Source organism: Myotis myotis, unplaced genomic scaffold (genome assembly GCF_014108235.1).
Source record: "Myotis myotis isolate mMyoMyo1 unplaced genomic scaffold, mMyoMyo1.p scaffold_m19_p_4, whole genome shotgun sequence".
In the NCBI taxonomy this organism is placed as follows: domain Eukaryota; kingdom Metazoa; phylum Chordata; class Mammalia; order Chiroptera; family Vespertilionidae; genus Myotis; species Myotis myotis.
The window spans coordinates 3,749,079-3,776,236 of record NW_023416346.1 but is presented as its reverse complement, the minus strand read 5'-3'; the positions used below and the strand labels follow the sequence as shown (position 1 = coordinate 3,776,236).

At 40.7% G+C, this 27,158-nt stretch overlaps 1 protein-coding gene across 2 annotated transcripts in view; it reads right to left on the bottom strand.

Moving 5' to 3' along the window:
• LOC118653905 (amine oxidase [flavin-containing] A-like) overlaps positions 1–27,158 on the bottom strand; it is a 60,373-nt gene that overhangs the window by 11,118 nt on the left and 22,097 nt on the right. For both annotated transcript variants that reach the window (XR_004966917.1, XM_036304855.1), the window contains exons 3-9: positions 26,608–26,745; positions 9,667–9,771; positions 8,848–8,939; positions 6,964–7,105; positions 3,641–3,790; positions 3,192–3,351; positions 2,214–2,310 (exon numbers count right to left, since the gene is read on the bottom strand). Coding sequence is in view for 1 of the 2 variants with exons in the window: in XM_036304855.1 (XP_036160748.1) it covers positions 2,214–2,310; positions 3,192–3,351; positions 3,641–3,790; positions 6,964–7,105; positions 8,848–8,939; positions 9,667–9,771; positions 26,608–26,745 (884 nt within the window). In the remaining variant the exon portion in view is untranslated. The remainder of the gene's footprint in view (positions 1–2,213; positions 2,311–3,191; positions 3,352–3,640; positions 3,791–6,963; positions 7,106–8,847; positions 8,940–9,666; positions 9,772–26,607; positions 26,746–27,158) is intronic.

The following is a 27,158-nucleotide window of genomic DNA, read 5'->3' as shown; positions in this document are numbered from 1 at the left end:
AAGGGCTAAAAACAAGTATTTTGCTCTCTCCCTCACCCCCTAATTAAATTGTTTCTCAATTTGATTGGCAATTCATTTAGAGCTATTATTTGAGATCATTCTGGGAAGCAAAGATACAAAAACATATTTGTGTTAATCCAGAGAATAGTATTTTAGAAGAAGCTGTAGACTGTTTAGGAAATTTGAACTATTGTACTTTATGGGATATAATCATAATTTTGCTTGACTTAACACTTTATGTTCTGTCTTGCTAGTAATGATTTTAGTTAAATTTTAAGTCTGCAAGAATCTATAATTTTAGACTTATGTAATTATTTCCGTGAAAATCACCAAAATCTGATGAAAAATGAAATCATTTAGCTGAAAAAACTGTTTAGATCTTGGGTGCTTTATAGTTTCTTTTTTAAAGGGCAGTTGGTGCTGGTTATTTCTGTTGAATCTCAGATTGAGAATGAAATAACCACTTCTTCGGTGCTTTATTGAGGAAGTTAAACACATTGGCTTTGGGTTGGGAACATTACACAGCTCTAAAGTACAAGTTCCTTTCTCCTTTCCAAAAGGCGCTAATGATCACAAACACAATAATGGGCAATGAATACTCCTATCTTCAAGGCTTTCCTTGCCCAGAGCAAAGAGCAGGGTGGAGGCAATATAGTTTCAAGGTAAGAACAGGGTGGAGGCAACAGTCCAGATAAAACCTTTTAGAAACTGCCTAAATAACCCCATTACCATCTGAGAATTGTCAGCTTCTGCTATACATGTCCTTGTTCAGGGGTCCTCAAACTACGGCCCGCGGGCCACATGCAAATACAAATATTGTATTTGTTCCCGTTTTGTTTTTTTACTTCAAAATAAGATATGTGCAGTGTGCATAGGAATTTTTTCATAGTTTTTTTTTAAACTATAGTCCGGCCCTCCAACGGTCTGAGGGACAGTGAACTGGCCCCCTGTTTAAAAAGTTTGAGGACCCCTGTACCTTGTTAATAAAGCTGAAGAAAGCCCAGAAGAGCAGATGCTACAATATCTAACTCCCAGGGCAAGAAGAAGACCAATGTTCTTCCATCCACAAGTGGACTAATCTTGACTGAGTCTCCTAAAATCTCTACGTCTACCTCCTGCTTTCCTTTGGCATACAGAAGGTGATGCCAAACTGCACAATGTGAAGATGTATTGTTACTGTGGTTATTACGTTGTGAGCACCTGCTGTTCCAAGAGAGGCTGATGCTGTTCCTTATATGTTACAGCCAGAGAACTACGAAATGTTTTGCTGGCAGTCTGGTAGCCCAGCCTGTTCTTTAAGTCCCTTGGATCATGGGTCTGGCTCCTTTTGTTTTTGTCATTTCCCTTCAAAGATGCAATATGCAGGAGCTCACCTCTCCCAGTGGTAAAGGGGAAAATCACTGGTCCCAAAAAGTCACTTGACTGCTATATGAGCTGTTTTCTTTTGTTGTCATGTGGTAGAATAAATAGCCTTCTTCTTTGTATAGCTTTGAAGAGGGCTAAAAGACATGGCAACTGGGAGACTGTGGCACTCCTTAGTGGTCTATGGCAACCCCCTTCCCTCTCTGGACCCCAAAGGGCAGAGCAGTGATGTATGGGATTGGGAGGAGAGGAGTAGAACTGTCCTCTTCCAGACACAGAACTTCTCCCTGGACCATCCTTGGTGAAGGACAGCCATGGTGTGACCTACTAGGAAAATTGCCATCTACTTGAGGCCTGGTTCTGCTTCAGACTGCACTTTCTAATTAGACATCCATTTTATATCCCAGGGAAACAATGAACATGTTAATAGTTTCTATGTAGCAATGCTTGCAATGGAGAAATGGAGAAATCCCAGAAACCCTAACTTTAGAAGATTTTACAGGATAAAACAGTTCTCATTCCAGAATGGTTGTGGACATTCTATCTCTAGGCAGGGCTGTTTACCATACCACCTATTTTGTTGCGTCTTCCACAGCCCCCAATATATGTTTTATGGAGGAAAAAATATATGGGCACAAATTCAAATGGTGTCAATTTGGGTAAAGCTTCCCAGTGTTCTTGTGCTAAGTACAAAATATTACTAGAACATTTTAATACATGGAAACATGATATATTTCTGTAGGGTTATTTATCATTGCTTGAGCTCAATTCCAAAACAATATGCTCTGCCAGTGTCCACAATAGTACACCAACACCATTTGGAAAATGCAGAACACCCAGCTCTAACTTACCCCATGATAGAAGGCAGTGATCCATCTGGCTTGGTGTCATCCAGGGTTATTGAAATTGGAGCCTCCTCATCTTCGATGATCATACAACCACAGTAGTCTTAACCAGAAGAAAATCAATAGGCTATTGAGACTCACCTCATCAGAGAATCAAGGGGAAATTTATATATATATACATATATATAAACTATTTTGCTAAGGGAAAGGCAAAGCTTAAACTATTGGGCTTTGCCCCAACCCTATAACCTATTTCCTATCAAATACACACACTTGACTATACAAGATGTCTGTTCACCAGACACATAGAAAATGATGCATCTTGATGGCCTTTACATAAAGGTTATGTATGATAAATGCATGACTAAAATTTTAAGATGATCTTGGAACCCTGGAATACATAGGGAGAGACAGGGGTGTGTTAGAGTGAATTACCCCAATGAACGCATGGAAGAAGTGGCAGTAAAGAATCCTTTGAGTATGAGCAGAAGGCTTATCAACATTAGCTACCATATCTGTCCAGAACCTGCCTCATTTAATCTTCACAATAATCTGACAGTAGGTTTCATTGTTAGCATTTTACATAAAGAGACTTATGCTAAGAGAGGTGAAGTGTCACACCAGAGGCCACACAGCTAGTAAGCAAGGGAAGCCTAGGAAAGTGAGATTTCAGAGCAGTGCTTTTCCTATGATGTCCCTTTGTCTCACTCTGCTCATGAAGAGTAAGTGGGAGGACATATGCCAGGAGTCAGGGTAATGGTGGCCATGCAACTAGAGGGATCTCTTCCTTCTCTTTCACTGCCAGCAAGTGTTCTTGGGGTCATTTTGCATTATGAGGAAATGAACAAACTGGGATTTCTGCTCCTTTCTCTATCAGTTTGAAACCACTTAGCTTTTTTTTCTATTTAGTGTTAAGTATAATGCTCCTTAAAAAATACAGTTTCTTCACTTAATACAATTTAAACATGAATAAATGCAGCCTACCCTTCTTCTTCCAAAAGGCTTCCTTGTAATACATCATACACTTAATAATAGCTCCCATTGGAAGACGCTGCACTAACTGGTTTCTCTCACATGGCAGCTCTGGAATAAAGTGAATCTTGCTCGTCAGAGTCGGAGGGATGGCACTAATAACATATTTGCACTAAAAGACACAAACACAAAATAACACCTCAAACGGAAGTCAGAATATTGCAGAGGGCGTGAAACATATTTATCATTTTGAATAATACGGAGCAGTAACAGCATACAAAATGAGGTTACTGTAAGAGAAGAACAACAAAGGCAGGTCAACCAAGGCTGGTCATTTGAAAGAGACTGAGTAGGAAACATGCCAGCTTTAATTATGCTACTGCTGGGATTATATTTGGTTAGAAGTTACAGAAGACATAAGACCTATTTAATATATGCTCCTTTTGACTAGACTGCATTACCTGATAAATTTCATTATTCAACGTCTGTATGATGATGTTGTCACCTGACTGGTCAACAAAGGTGACAGGATGATTTAACTTCACTCTGCCCCCGAGGCGCTCCATTATCCGTTCGCTCACTTGACCAGAGCCACCTACAAACTTCCGTTCCTACAGGAGAAGGCAGGCAGGACACTTTATAAAAACCCAAGGAAGGAACATCCTGTTTGCCACTGATTAGAAAACTTCCAGTAAGCCAGAAACCATACCTTCACCCTCTGTACACTTAAATGTTGGAAGAATTCATTAGGTCAGAGGCAAAGTCTAGCAAGAGACCTCTATTATCATGCTCTGCAGTTTCTGGCAATGAAAAGCAGATACTAGTTTATAAGGTCACAGAATCAAAAGAAATGTCCCCTTACACCAGTGGTCCCTTGACTGAATGCAAATATCAACAAGTCTGTGGGCTTCCAATGCCCGAGAGAGCAGTGCATGGAGGGAACCTTGGGAGGTGCTATGCTTCTCCCAAGTGATATGGGTTCTTTTATTTAAAAAATAGTATTTTTTTCTAGATTTATTGAAATGGGGATACAGTTTCTAACTCCCTTTGGTTTCTCAAAGCTCTAGCCAAGGGTTGTCCAGGCAGATTAAAATGTTCTCCCAGAGAACAGGCTCAGAGTGCTCTTGTAAATCATCTGGTCATCATCCAATGACACTCTAAGCATCTAAATCTCAGATTTTGAGTAACTGCTTGCAAAAATGCCTGGAAGTTTCCATGCAGGGGCAGAAAGGTGAAAGCTAAGCACCTGTCTGTTCCTCCAGACATTGTTAAGAAGTTCCCTTGAGCAGCCCTGTAAATGCTCTGCCTCACTGCGATCTGCTATACTCACCATGGAAATGGTGCCAGCTTAACCTAAGAAGGTAGGTCCTTAATACAATGCATTTTGTAAGAAGCAGGGGACTATCCTTAGAAGATTCCCTAAGTGTACATGTAGGTAGAAATACATGTAGGTAGACTGAGGCTTGGCCCAACATCTGACAGATACCTCATTCATGTTCCTCTACAAAACTTTGCATGAGCAGCCACACCGTGATTTTTATGCTTTTATAATTAGCTATTGTTTAAATGATACCACTAAAGTTCTTTATAAAAATTTGCCCATAGTAGTTCAGATCTAAATTCATGATATGTCTTTCCTCAAGAAACTGGGACCATTTAATTTATAATTTGACCTCTGTTTTCCAAGACTTACTTTGAATTTTACTATTGTAGAAATGAAAAGACCATAGACTATTTTCAGCTTGTTCACGGCCTACCTCTCCATGTCTACTATTGGTTGAATTAAATTATTAAGTAATAAATCTAAGTTCTTTATACTGTAAACATATTATGATAATTGTTTGAGAATCATAATATGAATTGTGCTTTCCAAAAGGTTGTGTAGCATTTGGCTAGAAGTTTCTTGGCTCCTCTGAATTAAGATATCCCAGAAAGTAAGATATAGGTTTATAGGAGTAATGTGTTATTTCTGCCCATAAATAAAGACACACAAAAATGCAACTGTCTTGCATTTGCTAAAACTAAGGGTCAAATGGACAATAACTCTTGGGGCCACAAGAACAACTTGGGGGCTTCTGAATATTTCCTAAGGAGAGGAATAATGCACTTAGCAGAGACTCTAAACCTTGCACTATGGAACAGAGCAAAGTTAGAAGTAAACTGTTCTTAATTTAAACTCATCCCATTGAGGCATAACATTCCTAGGAAGGAGAGACCCATTTTCTTTGAATAAGGGAGAACCTTGAAACAATCTCAGAGGCTGAAAAACTGGGGAATTAGGATTCTGGCCTCACTACTAGTTTGCTGTGAGTCCAGCCAATCAGCTAAAGGAGTCCATAATGGAAGTGGTATGGAGCCAGGCAAATTCTAGTTGGCAGTAGATTTTTAGAATCTAAAATGTAGAATTTACTATTGAAAGAGTGGCCAAAATCCCTATGAAAATTAGAAGAAAGAACAGTCACTTCCATTCTATAACAGTTAACATAAAAGAATAAGATACAGAATGGGACACAAAAGCTTTATGTCTGGAGCTAAGATGACTTTAAGTACAATAATTTTACAAGTACAGTAATCCCCTCCTTGTCTGTGTGGGGTATGTTCTAAGACCCACAGATGCCTGAAACCGTAGATGGAACCAAACCATATATATAGTATGTTTTTCTTATACATATATATACACCCTTTGTGACTTCTCTTTGGCATATATGCATTGCCAGCATCAGTACTCTTGCACTTTGGAGCCATTACTAAGTAAAATAAGATTATCTGAACAAAAACATTGTGATACCACAGCAGATGAGGTGGCTACTAAGTGATCAACAGGCAGGGAGCATCTAGATCAGTGATGGCGAACCTATGACACGCGTGTCAGAGGTGACACGCGAACTCATTTTTTTGGTTGATTTTTCTTTGTTAAATGGCATTTAAATATATAAAATAAATATCAAAATATAAGTCTTTGTTTTACTATGGTTGCAAAGATCAAAAAATTTCTATATGTGACACGGCACCAGAGTTAAGTTAGGGTTTTTCAAAATGCTGACACACCGAGCTCAAAAGGTTCGCCATCACTGATCTACAGTGTGGAGGCCCTAGACAAAGGGACAGTTCAAGTCCCAGGCAGAATACAGTAGGAGGATGTGAAATTGCACCTTGCTTCTTAGAACACTGCACAATTTAAATTTATTAGTTGGTTATTTCTGGAATTTTCCATGTAATATTTTCAGACTGCAATTAACTGCAGCTAACTGAAATCACTAAGAGAAAAACCGTGGATGGGGAGGGGGAAGGAGGGAACAGCTGTACTATAAATTTTTGGAAATTAGTTATTACAGTAATTTAGCTCCCCCTTACATAAATAGCCTAATTTTACCTACCTCCAAAAGGAAAGAAATTAATTCCCAAGACCTAATTAATTCAAAATGAAAATTCTTAAGCTGTAAATTTATTTTCAGGAATAAGAAAAAGAGTGAGAAATTTTGTTTTCAGAAAATATTTTTGGGATTATTTCAAGCTTCTAATTATTTGTATTCAAAATGTAGAAGCAATTATTAAGACACTAGAGGCCCGACGCACGAAATGCGTGCAAGAGTAGGCCTTCCTTCCCCCGGCTGCCAGCACTGGCTTCCCTCCGGCACCCGGACCTGGGCTTCCCTCACAGCCCCAGCTTCGTCCGGAAGGACATCTGGTCTAATTAGCATATTATGCTTTTATTATTATAGATTGATCTGGGTGAGGGCAAAACTCTCAAATTAAGTTATATTTGCAAAAGAACATTCCATACCTGGCCCCCATTGGTAACCGAGAATATCCGAGTAGTGCCACCACACTGCTTCACATACCACAAGAACCACAGGGCAGACACCTCGTGAGGCTCAGAGGTCACATTGATGTTCACAAAGAGAGATGCAAACCGCCTAGCTGTCCTGGTCACAGAACAAGAGCAGATATTAGAGGTAAATACAGATATGCTTCACAGGATATCATGGTTTTAAAGCACAGTGCAGTATGGTTACAAAACATTTCTATGGCTATAAAAAACACTCATGAATTCAATATATGAAGGAATGCATATTTTAACTCTTCGGAAAAATAAACTTTCCCCTTGTTTTTAGGAATTATGGGTTAACTCTAAATATGCTAATCCCAGTGGAGTCTAAAGGATCAATATGCTTCTCAAGGATAACTAAGGATATCTGTTCTCACATATTTGAATAACCATCCTCTACTCTCCACCTCCACAGCCCCCACCCTGGTCCAGGCTACCAATGACTATCACCTGGGTTACAATGGTGGCTGCTCATGGTTATCCCTAAATGGTACTCTTATATTCCCCCTTGATGCCTCTCTGAATTATAGCCAACGAATTTTTTTTTTTTGAGAGAGAGAGAGAGAGAGAGAGAGAGAGAGAGAGAGAGAGAGAGAGGATGGGAGAGGGAGGGAGAGAGGAATATTGATGTGAGAGTGGACCATCCATCAGCTGCTTCCCGAAACCGAGGCATGTGACCTGGTCAGTGTGGCTCAGTTGGTTGGGCATCGTCTTATGAACCAAAGGTTTGCACAGCCTTTATAAAAGCTGTTTGCTGTTCTCTTCACCTGGAAGATAACTTCTCCAAACCATCTACCCTTCATAACTCCCACCATTCACTGTGGCTCATTCCTGGAATACACCATGCATCCTTTCAGGTCTGTACCCATCCACAGTATATAATTCTTAGAGTATACCATCCCCTTACACCATCCATGTTTCCCCCACCATACCCCAACTACTGTGGTTCATTCCTGGAAGATACCATCAACAAGCACCATCCATCTTTTATGTCTCCCCTTAGTGCACTGACTCATTCTTGGAATATATAACCCCTCTGCACCATCCTTTCCTGCCTCCCTCATGCACTGTGGCTCATTCCTGGAAGATATCATCCCGCTCAGAATCCCACCTTCTTGTATACCCCCATAAAGTGTGGTTTCTAGCTGGAAGATACCATCCTTCTACATCATATATCCTTCCTGTCTCCCTGCACAGCGACTGCAATCTTTAAACAGAATACCGCCTTTATTCTCTAACATTTCAAGTTCACTGTTACACTCTCCTAGCACTATGTAACTTTTTCCATACTGCCAGTCTCCTGCTAAAAGAGGGTAGGGGCCTTGTTTGACAAATTCACCACCCTTCCTCAATGATCGGTACAGTGCCATCACATAGCAGGCCCACATGGTGACTGAATAATCTGTAAGTAACCTGGGTAATAACAGATTTTTACTGAAAAAATTATATAGTTTATATTATTTGTTAAATATACTAGTGTCCCTCTAGTTTCACATTTTTATATCTCTGTGGAATTACTTTAACATCTTTCCAAATTGCTTCTGTACTCTTATATAATCTGAAAACATTAGTACTTGTTTTATTGCAAATCACAGAACCTTTTTATTTAAAAAAGTTCTACTTCATTCACCTAACTTTCTACTTATGTTTTAGGTTCATTTTATGTTCAAACCTGCTCTGAAATCCCTTAGGGCCCTCAGTGTTGCTACTGACTGGAGAATCATTAGGTTTCCTCTTAACTCTTTCCCAATAACTTTTAAAGAAAAACGCTGCAGTTCAAGATAAGAGAGAAAGAATCAGAATGGAATATAGAAGTAAATTTTAAATAATCAAGATTACTGTGTCCAGCAGATTTTATCAATGAGTTCTTTCATCGTAATTCTGTCCCATTCTTCGGCATGTGGGGCATCCCATGGTGCATCCGCTGGAATCTACAGAGAAAGGAGGGCTCATGCAGGTGTGATGGTTACTGCCCACTGCTCTGCCAAGATGCCCTAAGAAAAACCTCTGAAAACTGCTAAGTTTGGGATGGATACCCCTTTGGACTCTATGCCCTAATGCGGTTTCAATAATAATAACCACAACAACAATAACCAGAATAATAGCTGCATATACATGCATGTATAAATATGTAATAAGTTAATATGTAATACATATATAAAATTAATAAATTTTGATGATAATTATTATTTAAAGTTAACACCCATTTTTAAGTCCCCAATTTAAGTTTGACAGAGTGATGTTACAAAGCCTGAGACTAAGGCAAAAACCTTTAGAGAAACAAGTATTTCTCTCCTTTACTACTAAAGTGGCATCATATATGGGTAAGACAACTATAAGCAGGATACCTGGTGAACATAAATCACTAGGTTCTCAGTGACATAGAGTGCAAAGAACACAGGCATTAGCACTAGATGGATGTGGGTTTGAATCCTGGTTCCCTTGCTGTGTGGTCTTGGGGAAATTACATAACCCCTTGGAACTAATTTCCCTCGTTTATAAAGTGGAAATACTACCAACTGTGCAGAGCTGCTGGGTGTATTGGAAATGATCTGTATCATTATCCAGAGTAATGTTCCCTGTACTGTGGAAGGATATTAAAGAGCTGCTATTGTTATTTTAGAAACAGGTCATGTGCTGGCTGAACACACAGCTTACCTCCTTTCCCATGTTATCCATTGTCCGCCACAGATTGTTGTAATCCAGATATGCAATGGGGTTCCAGACTGGAGGGAAGGCACCGCGGAATGGGTAAGTTTTCCCCTATAACATAAAAACAAAAGGATAATGCGTTAAGTGAGGCCAGCATTTTAAAAACTCAAACCAACCAACCTAAGAGCCATTTTCAAAGTAACAGGATCCTCAAAAATAACAGGTCTAGGTAGTTTTTAAGGCCTTATTTCTTAATTCAATTCTTTTTTTCTTTAAAAACAAACATCTTGTAAATCTGCATAAGATCGCAATATCTACTAGTAAAATTTTGCATGAGATATTGATTTTTTTAATCAAATAAAAACATTAGATATTTGTAGAAGGCCTACTGTGTGCACTTTATAACATTAATAGCTGTGTTAGATTTTTTAAAAAGGAATAAAGCAAAACTCTTGACAGGGACACAAAACATATCAGCATTTGCATTCATGTGTGCACACTTGCAAGTGTGTGCACACACACTCCAACTGAGTAAAAATATATGCAGCCAGTAAGTGGACAAAGAAATAATTTTCTCCTCCACAATAACAAATTCAAATAACCTTGGCAGATTACATGATCTGATTTCTTATCTGAAAATACTATGTTGTTATGCTGTAATACTTTTCAAGACTCCAAATTCTTTATCATCATTGCTAACATTTATTAAGATCTTTCTCCATGCCTGGCACTGGCCTAAGCTCTTCATATGCATTATATTATGTAATGTTTACCCCAACCCTGAAGAGGCAAGCCCTATTAATATTCCAATTTTATAAATGAGAAAATTAAATCCTGGGGATATTAGCTAGAAAATAGGAGAAAGGAAATTCCCTGTTCCCAAAGCATTTGCTCATAAACATTAAGTTTTCCGGCTTCCCATGAGGTTGATGAAATGTTGAGATAGGCTTGTTCTAGAGACATCTTAAACTTCCCAAGAGAGAACTTTGAAATGTGAAACTTATAAACCTTCCATTCATATTTTTTATAATTCTAAAGACTCAAAATGGAGACTAAAAAGCTCTGGGGTAAAAGACGATGCTGAGGAAACAAGGTCATCTTTGGAAAATGCCCAACTATATTCTGAGAGAAATGGGCAGAGACATTTTACCCAGAACACAAAAATAGCCATGAAAAGGGGAGAGAATGAGATTAAGTAAGCTCACAGGCAATCTTCACAACAGCTGGTTCTTGTTATAATTCTTCCCTTAATTAAAATTGGGAAATTTACATTTTCCTCTATAAGATGAATTTATATTCAAGTTAATAGTCTCATAAAAACTGATCTTTGCTTTGTAAAATTATTTTTAAAAAATCAAATATGCTCAATCGTCTGAGGACATTAAGAAGAGTATTACAAATATAATTCAACAAAACAGGTCCCACATTCCTAATGAAGTTCTTCTCAGGGCAATGCCAACCACAGTATGATTTCATGCAAGGTCCTAAAGGCCCCATGAGCTTAACATTATTGAACAGAAGTGGCAGAAATTAAGAGTTCAGTGAGAGAGAAGAGTCTAGCTTGGCAATCTTTTTAGGAATGGGTGCCATGGAATATTCTAAGAAGATCATAAAGACCCACCATTACATTAATTTTTATCCTGCTGACAGAGGCACCAAGTTGATAAAGGGATTTTGTTAATTTCACTCAGCATTTTCTAGCTTCTCTGCTATTTATTCCACAGAATAGCAAAATCTGCTAAAGAAATGCATATATGTAGAAACAGTCACCTACATATCACCTCTGACAAGGCCCTGGAAGACTTATTTCCTCCATGGCCTGCTTCTACACTAGATAACTCTTGAGACTACTTTGCGCATGTTTGAATCTCCAAAGTAGTGCAGTGGGAGGGCTCAGAGATGTCTGTTAGCTGAGAACTGCCTGCTAATCCGATTTACTCAGCCTCTTAAATGTAATGTATAGTTTTCTCACAAAGGTATTAGCAGTTGCTCAATCCTAAATCACTTATCAGCAGAAATGCCTTTACAACCTAAAAGAGTGAGGCAGGAACTTCAGGAATACTTCCATATGTCTGCTGCTCTTTAAACATAAAAGGAAAAAGTCGAACAAAGGTCAAGTTCATTTTGTGCCTGTACTGTACTCTGAAACACTCAGACCCTTCCAAAGTAGCCTTTAATCTTTAAAGGATAATATCTTTGATGCCGCAGAAATTGTTGATGTCCAGTAGAACACAGTGTCCTGGAAATTGTGCCCAAAACACTTCAGTCCCTTTGAGAAACCACAACCTCAATCTACCAACATTCATAATAACAGGAGACTGTTGCCAGATGACGGGAGTTTATGGCTCCCACGTTATTTTTTATTGTTGTTCATATAAGATAAGCCAAGTTTATAATAAGTAAGTAACATTTACTGATTGGCATGTTAGAGTTTCATCTCTCTTTATTTTTATATTTTAGTTAAACAAAAGGAAGTGAGTGTTATTAAAGAGTATCATAGGCCACTGAGGAAAGCTGCCAACTATTTTTCTTTAATCATTTTGAAAATAAACAGATATATTCTGGATTGGTTTAGGAACATGTCCGTCCAACCCATTTGAATTACTTGGCTCCCTTCTAGTCCCACTGTTTTGTGACAACACTATAAGGGAAATCTTTTAGTGGTTTCTTTTCTATAGTTCACAATAATGCTCTAAATAAAGAAATAATCTAAAAAGAGATGCATTAAATAGGATGACAGTACTGTGTTGTATTAATAATTAATGCAGGTAGCCAAGGTCTCTTCAAACATGCATAGTTCTTCTCTACCTTGAAAAAGCCATCATGGTAGATAAGGAAGAAATCTATCCCATTGGAATGTGCTGGTTCTCCCAAGTCTTCACCTGGTTCCCATTCTTTGCAATACCCTGACTCCCATCTACTGACTCCCCCAGAGCCCAATCCCCAGCTTTTTCCTTTTCCTCCGCCCAGCTGTTTCCCCAGGAACTCACCCACCATCTGGGTTTGTTATTATATTTGCACAACTGTTATGCTTTGCATTTTTCATGCCTCTGCTCCCTCTATGTTTATGAGTGCTGCCAAATTGTTATCTACAACCTTATACACACTTCAAGGGCTGGGAGCATGTTCCTGATGTTTGTTCATGCCCTGGTATTTCATCTTATTCTCAGCCCCTCAGCTAACACAGTGGGCACTTGAGTTGTACAGTCCCATCTTTGGGAAAAGATAACATTAAGCTCAGGTATAAATTATGATACATTGTCAAGAACAAAAGGTTTCAAGTAAATGGTTATGCCATCTTTCCCAAGAGATCCCAGTTATATAGAGAAATTACAAATAAAGGAATTACAATATAAATAATATGAGTTCTTCTGGAGGCTGTTGGGTAGGTAAAGATAATTGACAGAGCATTTTAACAGCTTTAAGTTATCATTCACATGCTCTATAGATCATCCATTTAAACTGCACAATGCAATGGTTTGGGGTATATTCAGAGCTGTGTAACCATCACATCTAATTTTACAACATTTTGTCGTAGGAAGAAATCCTTACTCATTAATAATCACTCTCCATTCTCCCCCACCACATTTGAAGAACTTCCAAACTATTTTCCAAGGCAGCTGCACCACTTTACATTACCACCAGCAGTGTGTGAGGCTTCTAATTTCTCCTAATCCTTATAACACTAGTTACGGTCTATCTTTTTTTATTACAGCCATCCTGGTGGGTGCAAAGCAGTATCTTATCATTTTGACTTGCATTTCCCTATGACTAACGATGGCCAAAGTTAAATCAGGCTCAATGAGTGGAACGTCAGGCTGTTGAGCCCACCCTTGCTGTCATGACACTTTGTGTGTGGACCCACTGAGAAAGTGAGAGTGGAAAGCGATGGTGTGATGGCTTTATACTGTGTCAACTTATTCAGGCTGAACTGGATTTCCCAGAATTTTATTTCCTATATATTTCTGGTTAGGGTAGGTCACAAGATAGATTACGGGAGATTTAGAGAGCAAAAGTGAAGCAGTATTCATTTTGTAGTTCCATTGTTCCTTGTCGCACAAGGTGGCCTATGGCACCTCGCCATTTTATACACTGTATTAAACTGACTTTCCTGACTAGTCTCAATGTACCTGAGAAGGACTATGCCTCACACATGTTTATCTCCTACAGTGTCTTGTAAATAGCAAGGTTCCAATAAATGCCCCTTAAATGAAGAAATAAAATGGGAGTATGGAATTCTTGCTTTTATAAGCCATCTCATATCACATTTAGCTCTCCCGTTTATGGGTACTACCAAATCGTTACCTACAACCTTTTACATACTTCAAGGGCTAGGAGGACATTCCCAGATGTTTGTATGTTCCTGGATGTTATTCTCAGCCCCCTTTCTCAAGACTTGCACAGCTAACAAAGTGGGCACTTGAGTGATGCAGTCCAATCCTATTTTTTCCTACACAAATGACTTTCTCTTTTCCCAACTCACACAAGACCTTCTAATGAATGCCAATTTAACACTACTTTTTATATCAGTTCCACACACATACTTTTTCTACAACAGCCATAATCAATATTACCTTAAAATTTAGAATTCACTGTGTGCAAGATGCCGAAGGGAAAAGAAACAGCTGGAAGACTCGGTTCCCTAGGGAACCTAAACTCTGAAAACATTTCCTATGTTAGCATTTCTCACTCTGATCTTTATGGAGATTATATAAAAACAGGTTCCATGGTCATACATTTGGGAATCCTGGCTTATAGTTAAATAGCTTAAACAAATTTTTTAACTGCCAATCCTCATAGGACTCCTAATTTGCTAATGAACATCTTGGCCCTCAAAGACAGAATATGGAGTACTTCCAAAATTTATGTGACCAACAAAACCCTTCTTTGGCAAAGAACTTTTGGGATTAATGTTGCTAAGAAAATATTCCCTTAAGCATTCTTTCTTCCTATTCTGGCTGGCGCTGGCTGCAGCCTGGGAGAACATGGGAAAACATGGGCTAGAAAGAGGAGCTGCTATAACCAGAAGACTTATTTTCCAAATGCTATACATGGAAATATATTCTCATGTGTATCTCTCCTGGACAAGAGTGTACATCATCCCACAACAAGGAGTTGAATAAGAGACATAAAATGAAATCACCTGTATATTTGCCTAAAACTGAGAGTGCTCTGTGCTGGGTCTCTGGCCTGGACTTCTGCCCCTTGGCACTAGAGCTGGGCAGTACAGAGAGTGAGTGCGTCAGAACAGGTCAAGAGGGTCAAGGGGTGTTAACTGAGTGCCTTCGTCTTGTGCATCCTGGTGACGGGGCAGATGCAGCCCTGACCCTCTACTGGATGGAGTTATCTCAGACATGGCTCCTGTGATCGTGATGGTGAAGACAAGATGAGGATTTGCAGTGGGAAGGAGGGTGGACCAGGAGCCATCAGATTCTTAGCACAGTCTTTCCAACATTTATACATCAGAAAAATATTTATTTTTAAATCTATAGATTGGGAAAAGTCACAGATACTCATGACTTCTTTGGTGGGTGCCCAAATAATTATGTAGATTAGCAATTTCACCCAAGTCTGTGCTATTTTTATAAACCACTGCTGGTCAGCAAGTGTGAGCCAATAGTGATTTTTTTCCCCATCGTCTCTGAAGCCTGATGCTTTTACAGAGACATTTATCTGCTGAATATGGCAGTGGAACTAGGCCATGGGGTACTTTGGCAAACAGACAAAATTAAATCTCAGCCTGATGTTTACTGGGTATAATTTGAGCCTGACAAATTACATGAGAGCTATGGGAATGAAATGAAATAGTGGTTCAGTAATTGTTGTGTTTGTTTGAAAAATCTAACAGGCAAAGTCTTTTAAATGGAAAGGACTCAGTTCCACAGCTTTCAGGATCAAAGTGTTCATTACATTTAAGTATAATTTACACTAACAATTTCTGTGATCCCATCTAGAATTATTTTCTTCTGGTTGCATTAAGCTCAAACACAAAGCAAAAACAAAATGATTGCACCAGTCTGCATTCCCACCAGCAGTGCAGAAGGGTTCCTTTTTCTCTGCATTCTCGCCAGCACTTGTCCTTTATTGATTTGTTGATGATAGCCATTCTGGCAGGTATGAGATGGTACCTCATTGTTGTTTTGATTTGCATCTCTCTGATGATTAGTGACTTTGAGCATGTTTTCATATGTCTCTTGGCATTCCTTATGTCCTCTTTTGAAAAGAGTCTATTTAGGTCCTTCGCCCATTTTTTGACTGGGTTATCTTCCTTTTGTTAAGTTGTGTGAGTTCCTAGTAAATGCTGGAGATTAAACCCTTATCGGTGATAACATTGGCAAATATGTTCTCCCATACAGTGGACTTTCTTGTTGTTTAGTTGATGGTTTCTTTTGCTGTGCAGAAGCCTTTTATTTTGATGTAGCCCCACTTGTTTATTTTCTCTTTAGTTTCCATTGCCCTAGGACAGTGGTTGGCAAACTGCGGCCCCTTGAGTGTGGCTATTCCACAAAATACCACGTGTGGGAGCGCATGTACAGTGCAATTGAAACTTCATGACCACACTCAGGGGGCCAAAGAGCCGCATGTGGCTCGCGAGCCACAGTTTGCCAACCACTGCCCTAGGAGGTGTATCAGTAAAGATATTGCTCTGGCATATGTCTGAGATTTTGCTGCCTGTGGATTCCTCTAATATTTTTATGGTTTCCCATCTTCTGTTTAAGTCCTTTATCCATTTTGAGTTTATTTTTGTGTATGGTGTAAGTTGGTGGTCTGGTTTCATTTTTTTTGCATGTATCTGTCCAATGTTCCCAGCATCATTTATTGAAGAGACTGTCTTGACTCCATTGTGCACTGCTGGTGGGAATGCAGACTGGTGCAGCCACTGTGGAGAACAGCATGGAGTTTCCTCAAAACTCTAAAAATGGAACTCCCATTTGACCCAGTGATCGCACTTCTGGGAATATGTCCCAAGAAACTAGAAACACCAATCAGAAAGGATATATGCACCCCTATGTTCACTGCAGCACAATTCACCATAGCTAAGATTTGGAAACAGCCTAAGTGCTCATCAACAGATGAATGGATTAGAAACTGTGGTACATCTACACAATGGAATACTATGCTGCGGTAAAAAAGAAGGAATTCTTACCATTTGCAACAGCATGGATGGAACTGGAGAGCATTATGCTAAGTGAAATAAGCCAGTCAGAGAAAGATAAATATCACATGATCTCACTCACTTGTGGAATATAATGAACAATATACACTGATGAACAAAAACAGACCCAGAGACAGTGAAGAATCGATCAGACTGTCAAACCTCAGAGGGAAGGTAGGGGAGGGTGGAGGTAAGGGGGAGAGATCAACCAAATGACTTGTATATAAGCCTAACCAATGTACACAGACACTGGGGGGGGAGGGGTATGAGTGGTGGGGGGTGGGGGCAATGGGGGGATAAGGACACATATGTAATACCTTAATGAATAAAGAAAAAAATAAAAATAAAACAAAATGAAATGCTATGAAAAAGTACTGGACTGTTCAAATACAAGGTACCAACATTATTATCATTATTTGTCTCTTTGGTTTCAAGTTCTGTGTTCGCTAAGGTTAGTTATCAACTGAATTATCTATCTGTCTGTCTCTCTCACACACACTTCTATAGGACCATAAACCAAATACTTGTACTCCAATAATGTTCTCCCATCTCTAAAGTAAGGATAACTGTCACTTACTGAAACTCTGTGGTCCACTAGATTTTCAAGTTATTTGTTCATTGAGTTTGACACAGTAGTGAAAACCCTTGGAATCTATACCTGAGAGAGAAGGCTATATAGCAGCATCGATCCTGTGAAGTGGCAGGACGGGACTATGACAAAAAAAGATGTTCTGGTTGTGTCAGAGTGAGCTCATAGGACCATGGAACTTCCCTTCTTCCGGAAGTGCCCAGCATGGAGCAGGTATGGAATTCATGGGACATGATACGTTTTTTAAGGTTTCAACAGTTAGAAGGCTATTCTGCAAAAGTTGGAACATTCTGGACCAATGATTAAGCCTTTTGGTTGAGGTAGTGGGTGCATACTGTGGTAGAGATAGTGGCTTCAGAATAGGGAGGAAGTAGAAAGCAAGACGTGGGGAGGAAGGAGGAGATGTCAACTTCAAACTGACAACTACATTCCAACCTGAAAGGTCAAAACCTCCAGAAGTTGGGTTATCATGGAAACTAGAGCAACTATTTCTCTTGAGGAACCTGCTTATGTAATGTTTCATTCTGTTCACAAGGTTCTTTTTGCCATTAGCCAAAATGTTGAAGCTCCAGTTGAGGAGGTGATTGCAAAGTTCCACAGCCCAGTGCAGTGATGGCGAACCTATGACACGCGCGTCAGAGGTGACACACGAACTCAATTTTTGTGGTTGACTTTTCTTTGTTAAATGGCATTTAAATATATAAAATAAATATCAAAAATATAAGTCTTTGTTTTACTATGGTTGCAAATATCAAACAATTTCTATATGTGACAGGGCACCAGAGTTAAGTTAGGGTTTTTCAAAATGCTGACACGCCGAGCTCAAAAAGTTCGCCATCACTGGCCTAGTAAGAGAAAACCTTTGTCTGGCTTAAACCAAGGCAGGAGGGGGTATTCTAAACTACTACTCAATTTCTGCAGTAATTAACCCCCTATTAAAAATGAATGGCAAAGAGAACCAAGATGGCGACATAGGTTAACGCCGGAGTTTGCTGCCTTGAACAACTACTTCAAAAGTGAAACCAAAAAACGGAAGGGACATCACCCAGAACCACAGGAACGCTGGCTGAGTGGAAGTCCTACAACTAGGAGGAAAGAGAAACGCATACGGACACTCAGAGGAGGCGCAGTGCTGAAGTCAAATTCTGAGGTGCAGAGTGCGCGGAGCGGGCTGGCGGCGGAGGGCGTGGTTGGCGTTTTCAATCGGGAGGGAGTCGCAGAATCTGAGTTCCAGATCCGGGCGAGTCTTTAGGGTCCCAGACTCAAGCGGGAGAAGCGGGACTGTCTGGCTTCGGTCAGAGGGAGTGCAGCTTTCTCTCTGAGCTTTGCAGCGGGTGCTGGGACTCAGAGAGGCAGAGCCCCTGGGGACAGGACTGAGAGCCGCCATAACTGCTCTCTCCCCCAACCCTGTTGATCCTGTGCGACCCGCCCCGCCCAAGCCCTGCACACAGGCATTTGCCGGATAGCCTCAGGCAAAGGCTAGATTAGCACCTCCCTAGAGGACAGAAGTTCTCTCACTGCTGACACAGCTGATTCTCATAGCCACTTGGCCTGGAGGTCAAACCCTCCCTGGAATTAGCTACAGCAATCAAGATTTAACTATAAGACTGCGCACAAAGACCACTAGGGGGTGCACCAAGGAAGCATAACAAAATGCGGAGACAAAGAAACAGGACAAAATTGTCAATGGAAGATATAGAGTTCAGAACCACACTTTTAAGGTCTCTCAAGAACTGTTTAGAAGCCGCCGATAAACTTAATGAGATCTACAAGAAAACTAATGAGACCCTCGATGTTATATTGGGGAACCAACTAGAAATTAAGCATACACGGACTGAAATAACGAATATTATACAGACTCCCGACAGCAGACCAGAGGAGCGCAAGAATCAAGTCAATGATTTGAAATGCGAGGAAGCAAAAAACACCCAACCGGAAAAGCAAAATGAAAAAAGAATCCAAAAATGCGAGGATAGTGTAAGGAGCCTCTGGGACAGCTTCAAGCGTACCAACATCAGAATTATAGGGGTGCCAGAAGATGAGAGAGAGCAAGATATTGAAAACCTATTTGAAGAAATAATGACAGAAAACTTCCCCCACCTGGTGAAAGAAATGGACTTACAGGTCCAAGAAGCACGGAGAATCCCAAACAAAAGGAATCCAAAGAGGACCACACCAAGACACATCATAATTAAAATGCCAAGAGCAAAAGATAAAGAGAGAATCTTAAAAACAGCAAGAGAAAGAAACTCAGTTACCTACAAGGGAATACCCATACGACTGTCAGCTGATTTCTCAACAGAAACTTTGCAGGCCAGAAGGGAGTGGCAAGAAATATTCAAAGTGATGAATACCAAGAACCTACAACCAAGATTACTTTATCCAGCAAAGCTATCATTCAGAATTGAAGGTCAGATAAAGAGCTTCACAGATAAGGAAAAGCTAAAGGAGTTCATCACCACCAAACCAGGATTATATGAAATGCTGAAAGGTATCCTTTAAGAAGAGGAAGAGGAAGAAAAAGGTAAAGATACAAATTATGAACAACAAATATGCATCTATCAACAAGTGAATCTAAGAATCAAGTGAATAAATAATCTGATGAACAGAATGAACTGTTGATTATAATAGAATCAGGGACATAGAAAGGGAATGGACTGACTATTCCTGGGGGGGAAAGGGGTGTGGGAGATGCGGGAAGAGACTGGACAAAAATCGTGCACCTATGGATGAGGACAGTGGGTGGGGAGTGAGGGCGGAGGGTGGGGCGGGAACTGGGAGGAGGGTAGTTATGGGGGGAAAAAAAGAGGAACAAATGTAATAATCTGAACAATAAAGATTTAATAAAAAAAAAATGAATGGCAGATGAAAAGAGTTCTGTGGACTGATTATGGTAGTACAACAGTGTGAATGTACTTAATGTCATTGAAATTTACACCTAAACATGGTTCAGATGGTAACTTTTTTGTGTACGATGTGCCACAATTATTTAAAAATTAATGGAAGGAAAATCCTATATAATAAAAGGGTAATATACAAATTGATCGAACAGCAGAATGACTGGTCGCTATGACATGCACTGACCACCAGGGGCAGATGCTCAACACAGGAGCTGCCCCCTGGTGGTCAGTGCACTCCCATAGGGGGAGCACCGCTGAGCCACAAGCCAGGCTGAGGGCTGGTGAGCGCAGTGGGGTGGTGGGAGCTTCTCCTGCCTCCGTGGCAGCGCTAAGGGTGTCCGACTGAGGGCTCCCGGACTGAGAAAGGGCTCAGGCCGGGCTGAGGAACTCCTCCCCCCCACCTCCACCCCCAGTGCACAAATGTCATGCACTGGGCTTCTAGTATTTAATAATTAAGCTGAGTTTGCTACATATTGGGCTGTCACTTCAACTGAATAGAAACTTTATTCTCTTGGAAACTAAATCAGAGGCTTATCCCTAAAAGTTTATAGGGGAATAAAAAAAGTCTTTGAGAGAAAATGGCTAACGCTGACCGAACTTTCTAAAGAAGGCTTTAAGACTAATTTCTGTCACTAAGCTTTCCTGTGACTACAAGAAGTAAATGAAGTCTTTTAAAAATGGAGGTGAAAAACAAGCTTTTTTACAAGCTACATCAATATACCTTTATACTGAATACTTGATAGATCAAAATGAAAATACATAAACATTTTTAGTCTCTCTGATTTTGAAAACCTACATACAATTGTAATTTAGAGAGAAAACAATCCTTCTTGCATTACCTCATTTCTACAATCAAAATTTCTTATCACGAGCACAAGCCCATTACCTTTTGCCTATCCTTACCTAATTGTCCTTTTTCCATCTTTTACCCTGATTTATAAAAATTACTTTAAATCCACTTTTTCTTTTTTTTTAAACAAGGCAGAGTATAATGGCATACAATAAAATACTATTATCTTGAATACTAGAGGCCCAGTGCACAAAAATTTTTGCACTGGGGGGGGTTCCCTCAGCCCGGCCTGTGCCCTCTCGCAGTCTGGGACTGCTCCCCAGGGGAATGGGCCTAAGCTGGCAATCAGAGATCCCTCTGGCAGCCTGGGAGCCCTCAGGGGATGTCCACTTGCCAGCGGGGAGCAGACCTAAGCTGCAGTTGGACATCCTTAGTGCTGCTGAGGAGGCAGGAGAGGTTCCCACCACCACCGCTGTACTGGCAGCCATCAGCCTGGCTTGTGGCTGAGCAGAGCTCCCCCTGTGGGAGCACACTGACCACCAGGGGGCAGCTCCTGCATTGAGCGTCTGCCCCCTGGTGGTGTGTGTCATAGTGACCAGTCATTCCCAGTTGTTCTGCTGTTAGGGTCAGTTTGCATATTACCCTTTTATTATATAGGATAGAGGCCTGGTGCATGGGTGGGGGCCAGCTGGTTTGCCCTGAAGAGTGTCCGGATCAGGGTGGGGGTCCCACTGGGGTACCTGGCCAGCCTGGGTGAGGGGCTGATGGCTGTTTGCAGCTGGTCACACCCCCTTCAGGGCAATCCATCTGGTAGTCTTCAGCCTGTGAAGTGTAACTGCTCACTGAAGGCCAGTGGGGCTCCAGATCTGGAACTCAGGAACTTCTCAAGAAAAGAGAAGAAGCCTCTCTGGTGAATGGCACCACATAAGGCTCCCAGGCACACATGTCATGCCTCAGGAGCCCCTGCTGCCAAAATGGCAGGTCATTTTTGTCATGTCTTAGAACAGTTCATTAGAGGAGTTCACAAGTTGACTTTCTGCCCATTGAATAAAGGGAAAAGTGGTGTAGCCCACAGAACCCTAAGCTTAAGAGCTGGAAAGCCTCATTTTGGCTCCTAAATTCCCTGAGCCTCTGTTTTCTTATCTTTAATATCGGGAGGGGGGTAGATTATGTTTATTACTTGGGAAGCTCAAATGAGGTAACTCAGAAGGGGTGAATTTAGGTGATGAATAAAAAGGAGACAAAGACATAAGTAGCATCTCTACAAGTACCTAAACACCTTTAAATTCTTGTGTTCCCTACTGAGAGGGATTGAAAGTAAAAGTATAACTTTCTTTAAAGACAAAACAAACACATTCTGTGAACTGGTATGGAAAGGTGGTAAAAGCAGCTTTAAAATAAATGTCCCTAGCCCTGGCCATGTGGCTCAGTTGGGTAGAGCGTTGTCCCATACACCAAAAGGTTGTGGATTTGATTCCTGGTCAGGGCTCATACCTAGGTTGCAGGTTTGATTCTGGTCAGGATGTGTATGGGAGGCAACCAATGGATGTTTCTCTCTCACATTTCTCTCTCACATTTCTCTCTCACATTTCTCTCTCTCTCTCTCTCTCTCTCTCTCTCTCTCTCTCTCTCTCTCTCCCTTCTCAGGTGAGGATTAAAAATAATAATTAATAAATAGATAAATAGCTAAATGTCCCTAATCCAAAAGAAACACTATTGTAAGCAAGGGGTCCAACACATACGTGGCAAACATTAAAACAAACAACAACAACAAAAAATCTTCTGCTTTCAACACAGCCTACTGACTAAACCAAAGTTCACCTCTTAGCAATAACAACAAGAAATTACTTAGCATTCCACATTCTGAAAAGCCTTTGATTACAGTTGTTGGCATAGAAACCTGGAGTAAATAGCTATGGGAAGAGCAGATTAAGTGCAAGGAAAAAATGCTTGCTGAGCTGTTACTATCAGGAAAGCATACGTTGTTTCAAATAATCTTTATCACACCATTCTCTAAAAAAGACTGTGTGGTATACATTTATAGTCTCTAATTTTACTTGGAGAGGATGTGAAAAGCAGAGAGAAAGTCAGAATGCACGAATATGCCAATTTATCCTTCAAATCACCTCTGAAAAACGTGTTGCTCCTCCTCCGGTAGTGTTCTCCATCTCCACCCCCGACCTGCACTATAATGACCTGAAGGATCCGATGGGGAAAAAATCAAGCATTTCCTCCTTTCTCCCCAAGACCTGGCAGTGCAAAACTTAACAGAAAGGTTCCACAACCCAATGAAACTCACTTGTAAAACAATCATAATAATGTGCATTTTATTTACTAATACAAATAATGAATGAATCAATCCAAGAGGTATTCAAGTCCATCTGCTCCCCTTATAACATCCAAAGAAAAAGAATCATTACAGAGGACATTTTAAACCTATCTAGCTAATGCCACTTCAAATCCACATTTTAGGTTAAACATACATGATTAATTTATATTAATTTCACAAATCAGAACTAATCTCCCAAATAAAGCCATATCCAATTCATAATATTCATAAAACCTGTTCACTGTCAATACCAGTCAAGAACCTTTTATATAATAACTAGGAGCCCAGCACACGATTCAAAATCGTGCGGCATCGCCCACCCTCTAGTCAGGCCCTGACTCGCTCTCTGGTCCCTGCAGCAGCAGCAGCCGCTGCTGGTCCAGCCCTGCCTCCCTCTCCAGCCCTTGAAGCAGCCATGGCCATGGCCGCTGCTGATCAGGCCCTCCCCCAGAGCAGACACACAGAGGCCCCTGCCGCCCCACCCCCAACGCTGCACGCGCAACCTCCTCCTGTCTGGTCGACCGGTTACATTATGGCATCCCGGTTAATTAGTGTGTGTGTGTGTGTGTGTGTATGTAGGAACTACTAAACCAAAATTAGAATATGGGTTCTCTTCACAAGATTCATGAAGGACAAAGGCAGAAATGTTGGGTATAATTTTTTTAACCCTCACCTGGGGATATGTTTTTATTGACTTTTAGATGGCCAGCTCCATGTGAGCAGCAACTTAAATCATGTGCCCACCACTGTGGTTCCAGCCTGGAACGATATCTGGGCCAGAGTAGACTGCTTCAGGGAACCACATGGTGAGATACCTTCCAATGGACTTGTGTTCAGCCCAAAAATATTGGAAGGCCAGTACACTTCATTCAGGACCCTCAGTGTCATTTCCTAAGCCACATATTGGAATCACAAAGAGTGTGCAGTCAGGTGGTAGGCAGACTGTTACTAGTTATATAGCCTGTCAAGTCACTTTACCTGTCTGAGCCTCTGTTTTCTCCTGTGTAAAAAGTAGATAACCATGTCTGCCCAGCAGGGTGGATGCAAGTGTTTAAGGAGTTGATGTATAAAAAACACTTAAGTGTTTATTGTGAGGCTCCCAGAAAAAAAAATATCTCTCAGCACCTGAAAGTTAGGGAGGAAGAAATTATGAGCATGAATCTGCTGCTCAGGTTCTAGGACAGCGGTTCTCGACCTGTGTGTCGCGACCCCTTTGGCGGTCGAACGACCCTTTCACAGGGGTCGCCTAAGACCATCCTGCCTATCAGATATTTACATGAAGATTCATAACAGTAGCAACATTACAGTTATGAAGTAGCAATGAAAATAATTTTATGGTTGGGTCACAACATGGGGAACTGTATTTAAAGGGCCAGAAGATTGAGAACCACTGTTCTAGGATAACCATTAGCTTCATTTGCTTCCCAACTGGACTGGAGAGTAAATGTACATGACTACTTAACTAGTAGTTAAGTGCAAAGGATTTGGTCTCTCTTTCTATATTAAATGTACTAATACATATAAAAGTACTCAATATGTTAGCTGCTATTATTCTTACCATTGTCATTACTTACCAGCCCAGAGAAAAGCCATGCCCTGCAGAAAAGAGGAAGTGGAAAGCAACAGGGTTTTTTCCTTCTTGATTGTGGCCTATTGAAGCCAGTTTTCCTAAACACTTTTTATACGTTTTTTACTCCTTTGTTGACCTCTGAACCCACAGTTTTTCTAAAAGCTACTGGTTTGTTTGTTTTTCCCATATGTCACTGCCAAGACTCTCCCAAGCATCCCAAACCATGTGGCTATCAGTTTCCCAAGGTTCCTGACCTACGTGATTGGGCACTGGTGCGCATACATCACAAGCATCCCTAACTCCTAGCCCCAAAAGGCCTGGGAGACACTAGACTCACCTAATTGCCTGGAGTTTAGTGGGGGGACAGCTGTGTATATTGAGAAGTGATGTGGATGCTGGCATGGGAATCCTGATTTTAGAATGAGTAAGCAACCCCTGCCCTAGCGATGCTAGTTCCAGGATGTGGGCTGCAATGTCAGATTGGAAACCTGCCTTCTCAAGACACAGTTCCAGGCTCCAGCTGCTCTGTTTGGCTTCACTAAGACAGAAAAACACTGGCGACAGCTGCTGCCTCTTGAGTGGATATCAGCATTTAGAGTTTAAACAATCATGTGTTTAAACAGCAGGGAGCTGCACAGCCAAGCTAGACTTTGCCAGAGTCAAGCCTAGGTACGGAGGAAATTATCAAGGTGTGTAAAGAAATGCCAGATAAGAAGAAAAATAAAGCCCCAGCCTAGCTGGTTTGGCACAGTGGATAGAGCGTTGGCCTGCAGACCAAAGGGTCCCAGGTTCAATTCCGGTCAAGGGCACATGCCTGGGTTGCAGCCTCGATGCCCCTGATCCTGCAGGAGGCAGCCAATCAATGATTCTCTCTCATCATTGATGTTTTTATCTCTCCCTTTCCCTTCCTCTCTGAAATCAATAAAAAATATATTTTAAAAAAGAAGAAGAATGAATAACCTAGTCAAAGTCTTAAAAAGTGGCCTCTGCCAGGCCAATGTGGCTCAGTGGATTGAGCATCATCCCATGCCCCAAGAGGTCACTGGTTCAATTCCCAGTTAGGGCACATGCCCCAATAGGAGCATGCAGGAGGCAACCGATTGATGTTTCTCTCTCATCAATGTTTTTCTCTCTCCCTCTCCCTTCGCCTCTGTCTAAAAAAACTATTAAAAACATATTTTTAAAAAGTGACCCCAAACTATTGTGTTTCTTGGGGCCTTAGAATTGCATCACAGGTGCCTCAAGGGCTTCCAGGGGCTGCGAGTGTATGTGTGTGTGTGTGTGTGTGTGTGTCTATCACAGGCACCCCCATACTCCAGAGAGGGGAGGACAGGAAACTGAGAGGTCGGACTGGGGTGGGGGTGAAGCCTTCCCGGGCCACACTGGGTGATGTGGAAGAGAGCCAAGCTGAGACAGCACCTCTTGCAGTAACTCCAGGAGTTCACAGACATTTTTTTAAGGTAAAGAAAAAAGAAAAGAAAGGCAGAATACTACTTGAAAGCCAACAACCTATTTTTATGAATGCTTTTAGAAAAAAAGTCAAAAACCAAACCAAACATCTTCCCAAATACAATACTCCCCCATTGGTCCCTTGAGTAAAATATCAGGCTTACCTTGACATATTGTACAACACATTCGTTTACGTTCACTTTGTAAGTTTTTAAGCCCAGCTCCTTAGACAACCTCAGGATCCTGTTCTGGGTGGGTCCCACATAAGCCCCGCCAACATCTACGTAATCAACATGTTTATTCTGCAAAGAGAAAAAAGTGTTCAGAAGACTTTAGTTAAAACTTGAAAAAGAAAGTTTGTCTTAAGATAATAAAGCATTTATTTTTTATAACTTAAATGTGCCTGACATCTCTCTGATAAATTGCAACTCAAAAATAGCAGTCCTTTCTCTTCCACTCATAAATCCTGTATGATATTTATCACCAATCAAACCCATTTGCATAGTTATTGGTGAGGCCAATTCAACAATGACATACATAAAGAACAAAGAACACTGTAATATATCCTGCCAATCTAGGATCTTTTTAAAGTGTTCAGGTTATTTTATATGCTTTTCTTCGGGGTATGTTGCTGGAGGAGTCACCCAAGGATTTATTAGGCCCAGTTCTCTGATTTCCAAAGATGAAATCTTAAATCAGCATACGCTGATGGGCT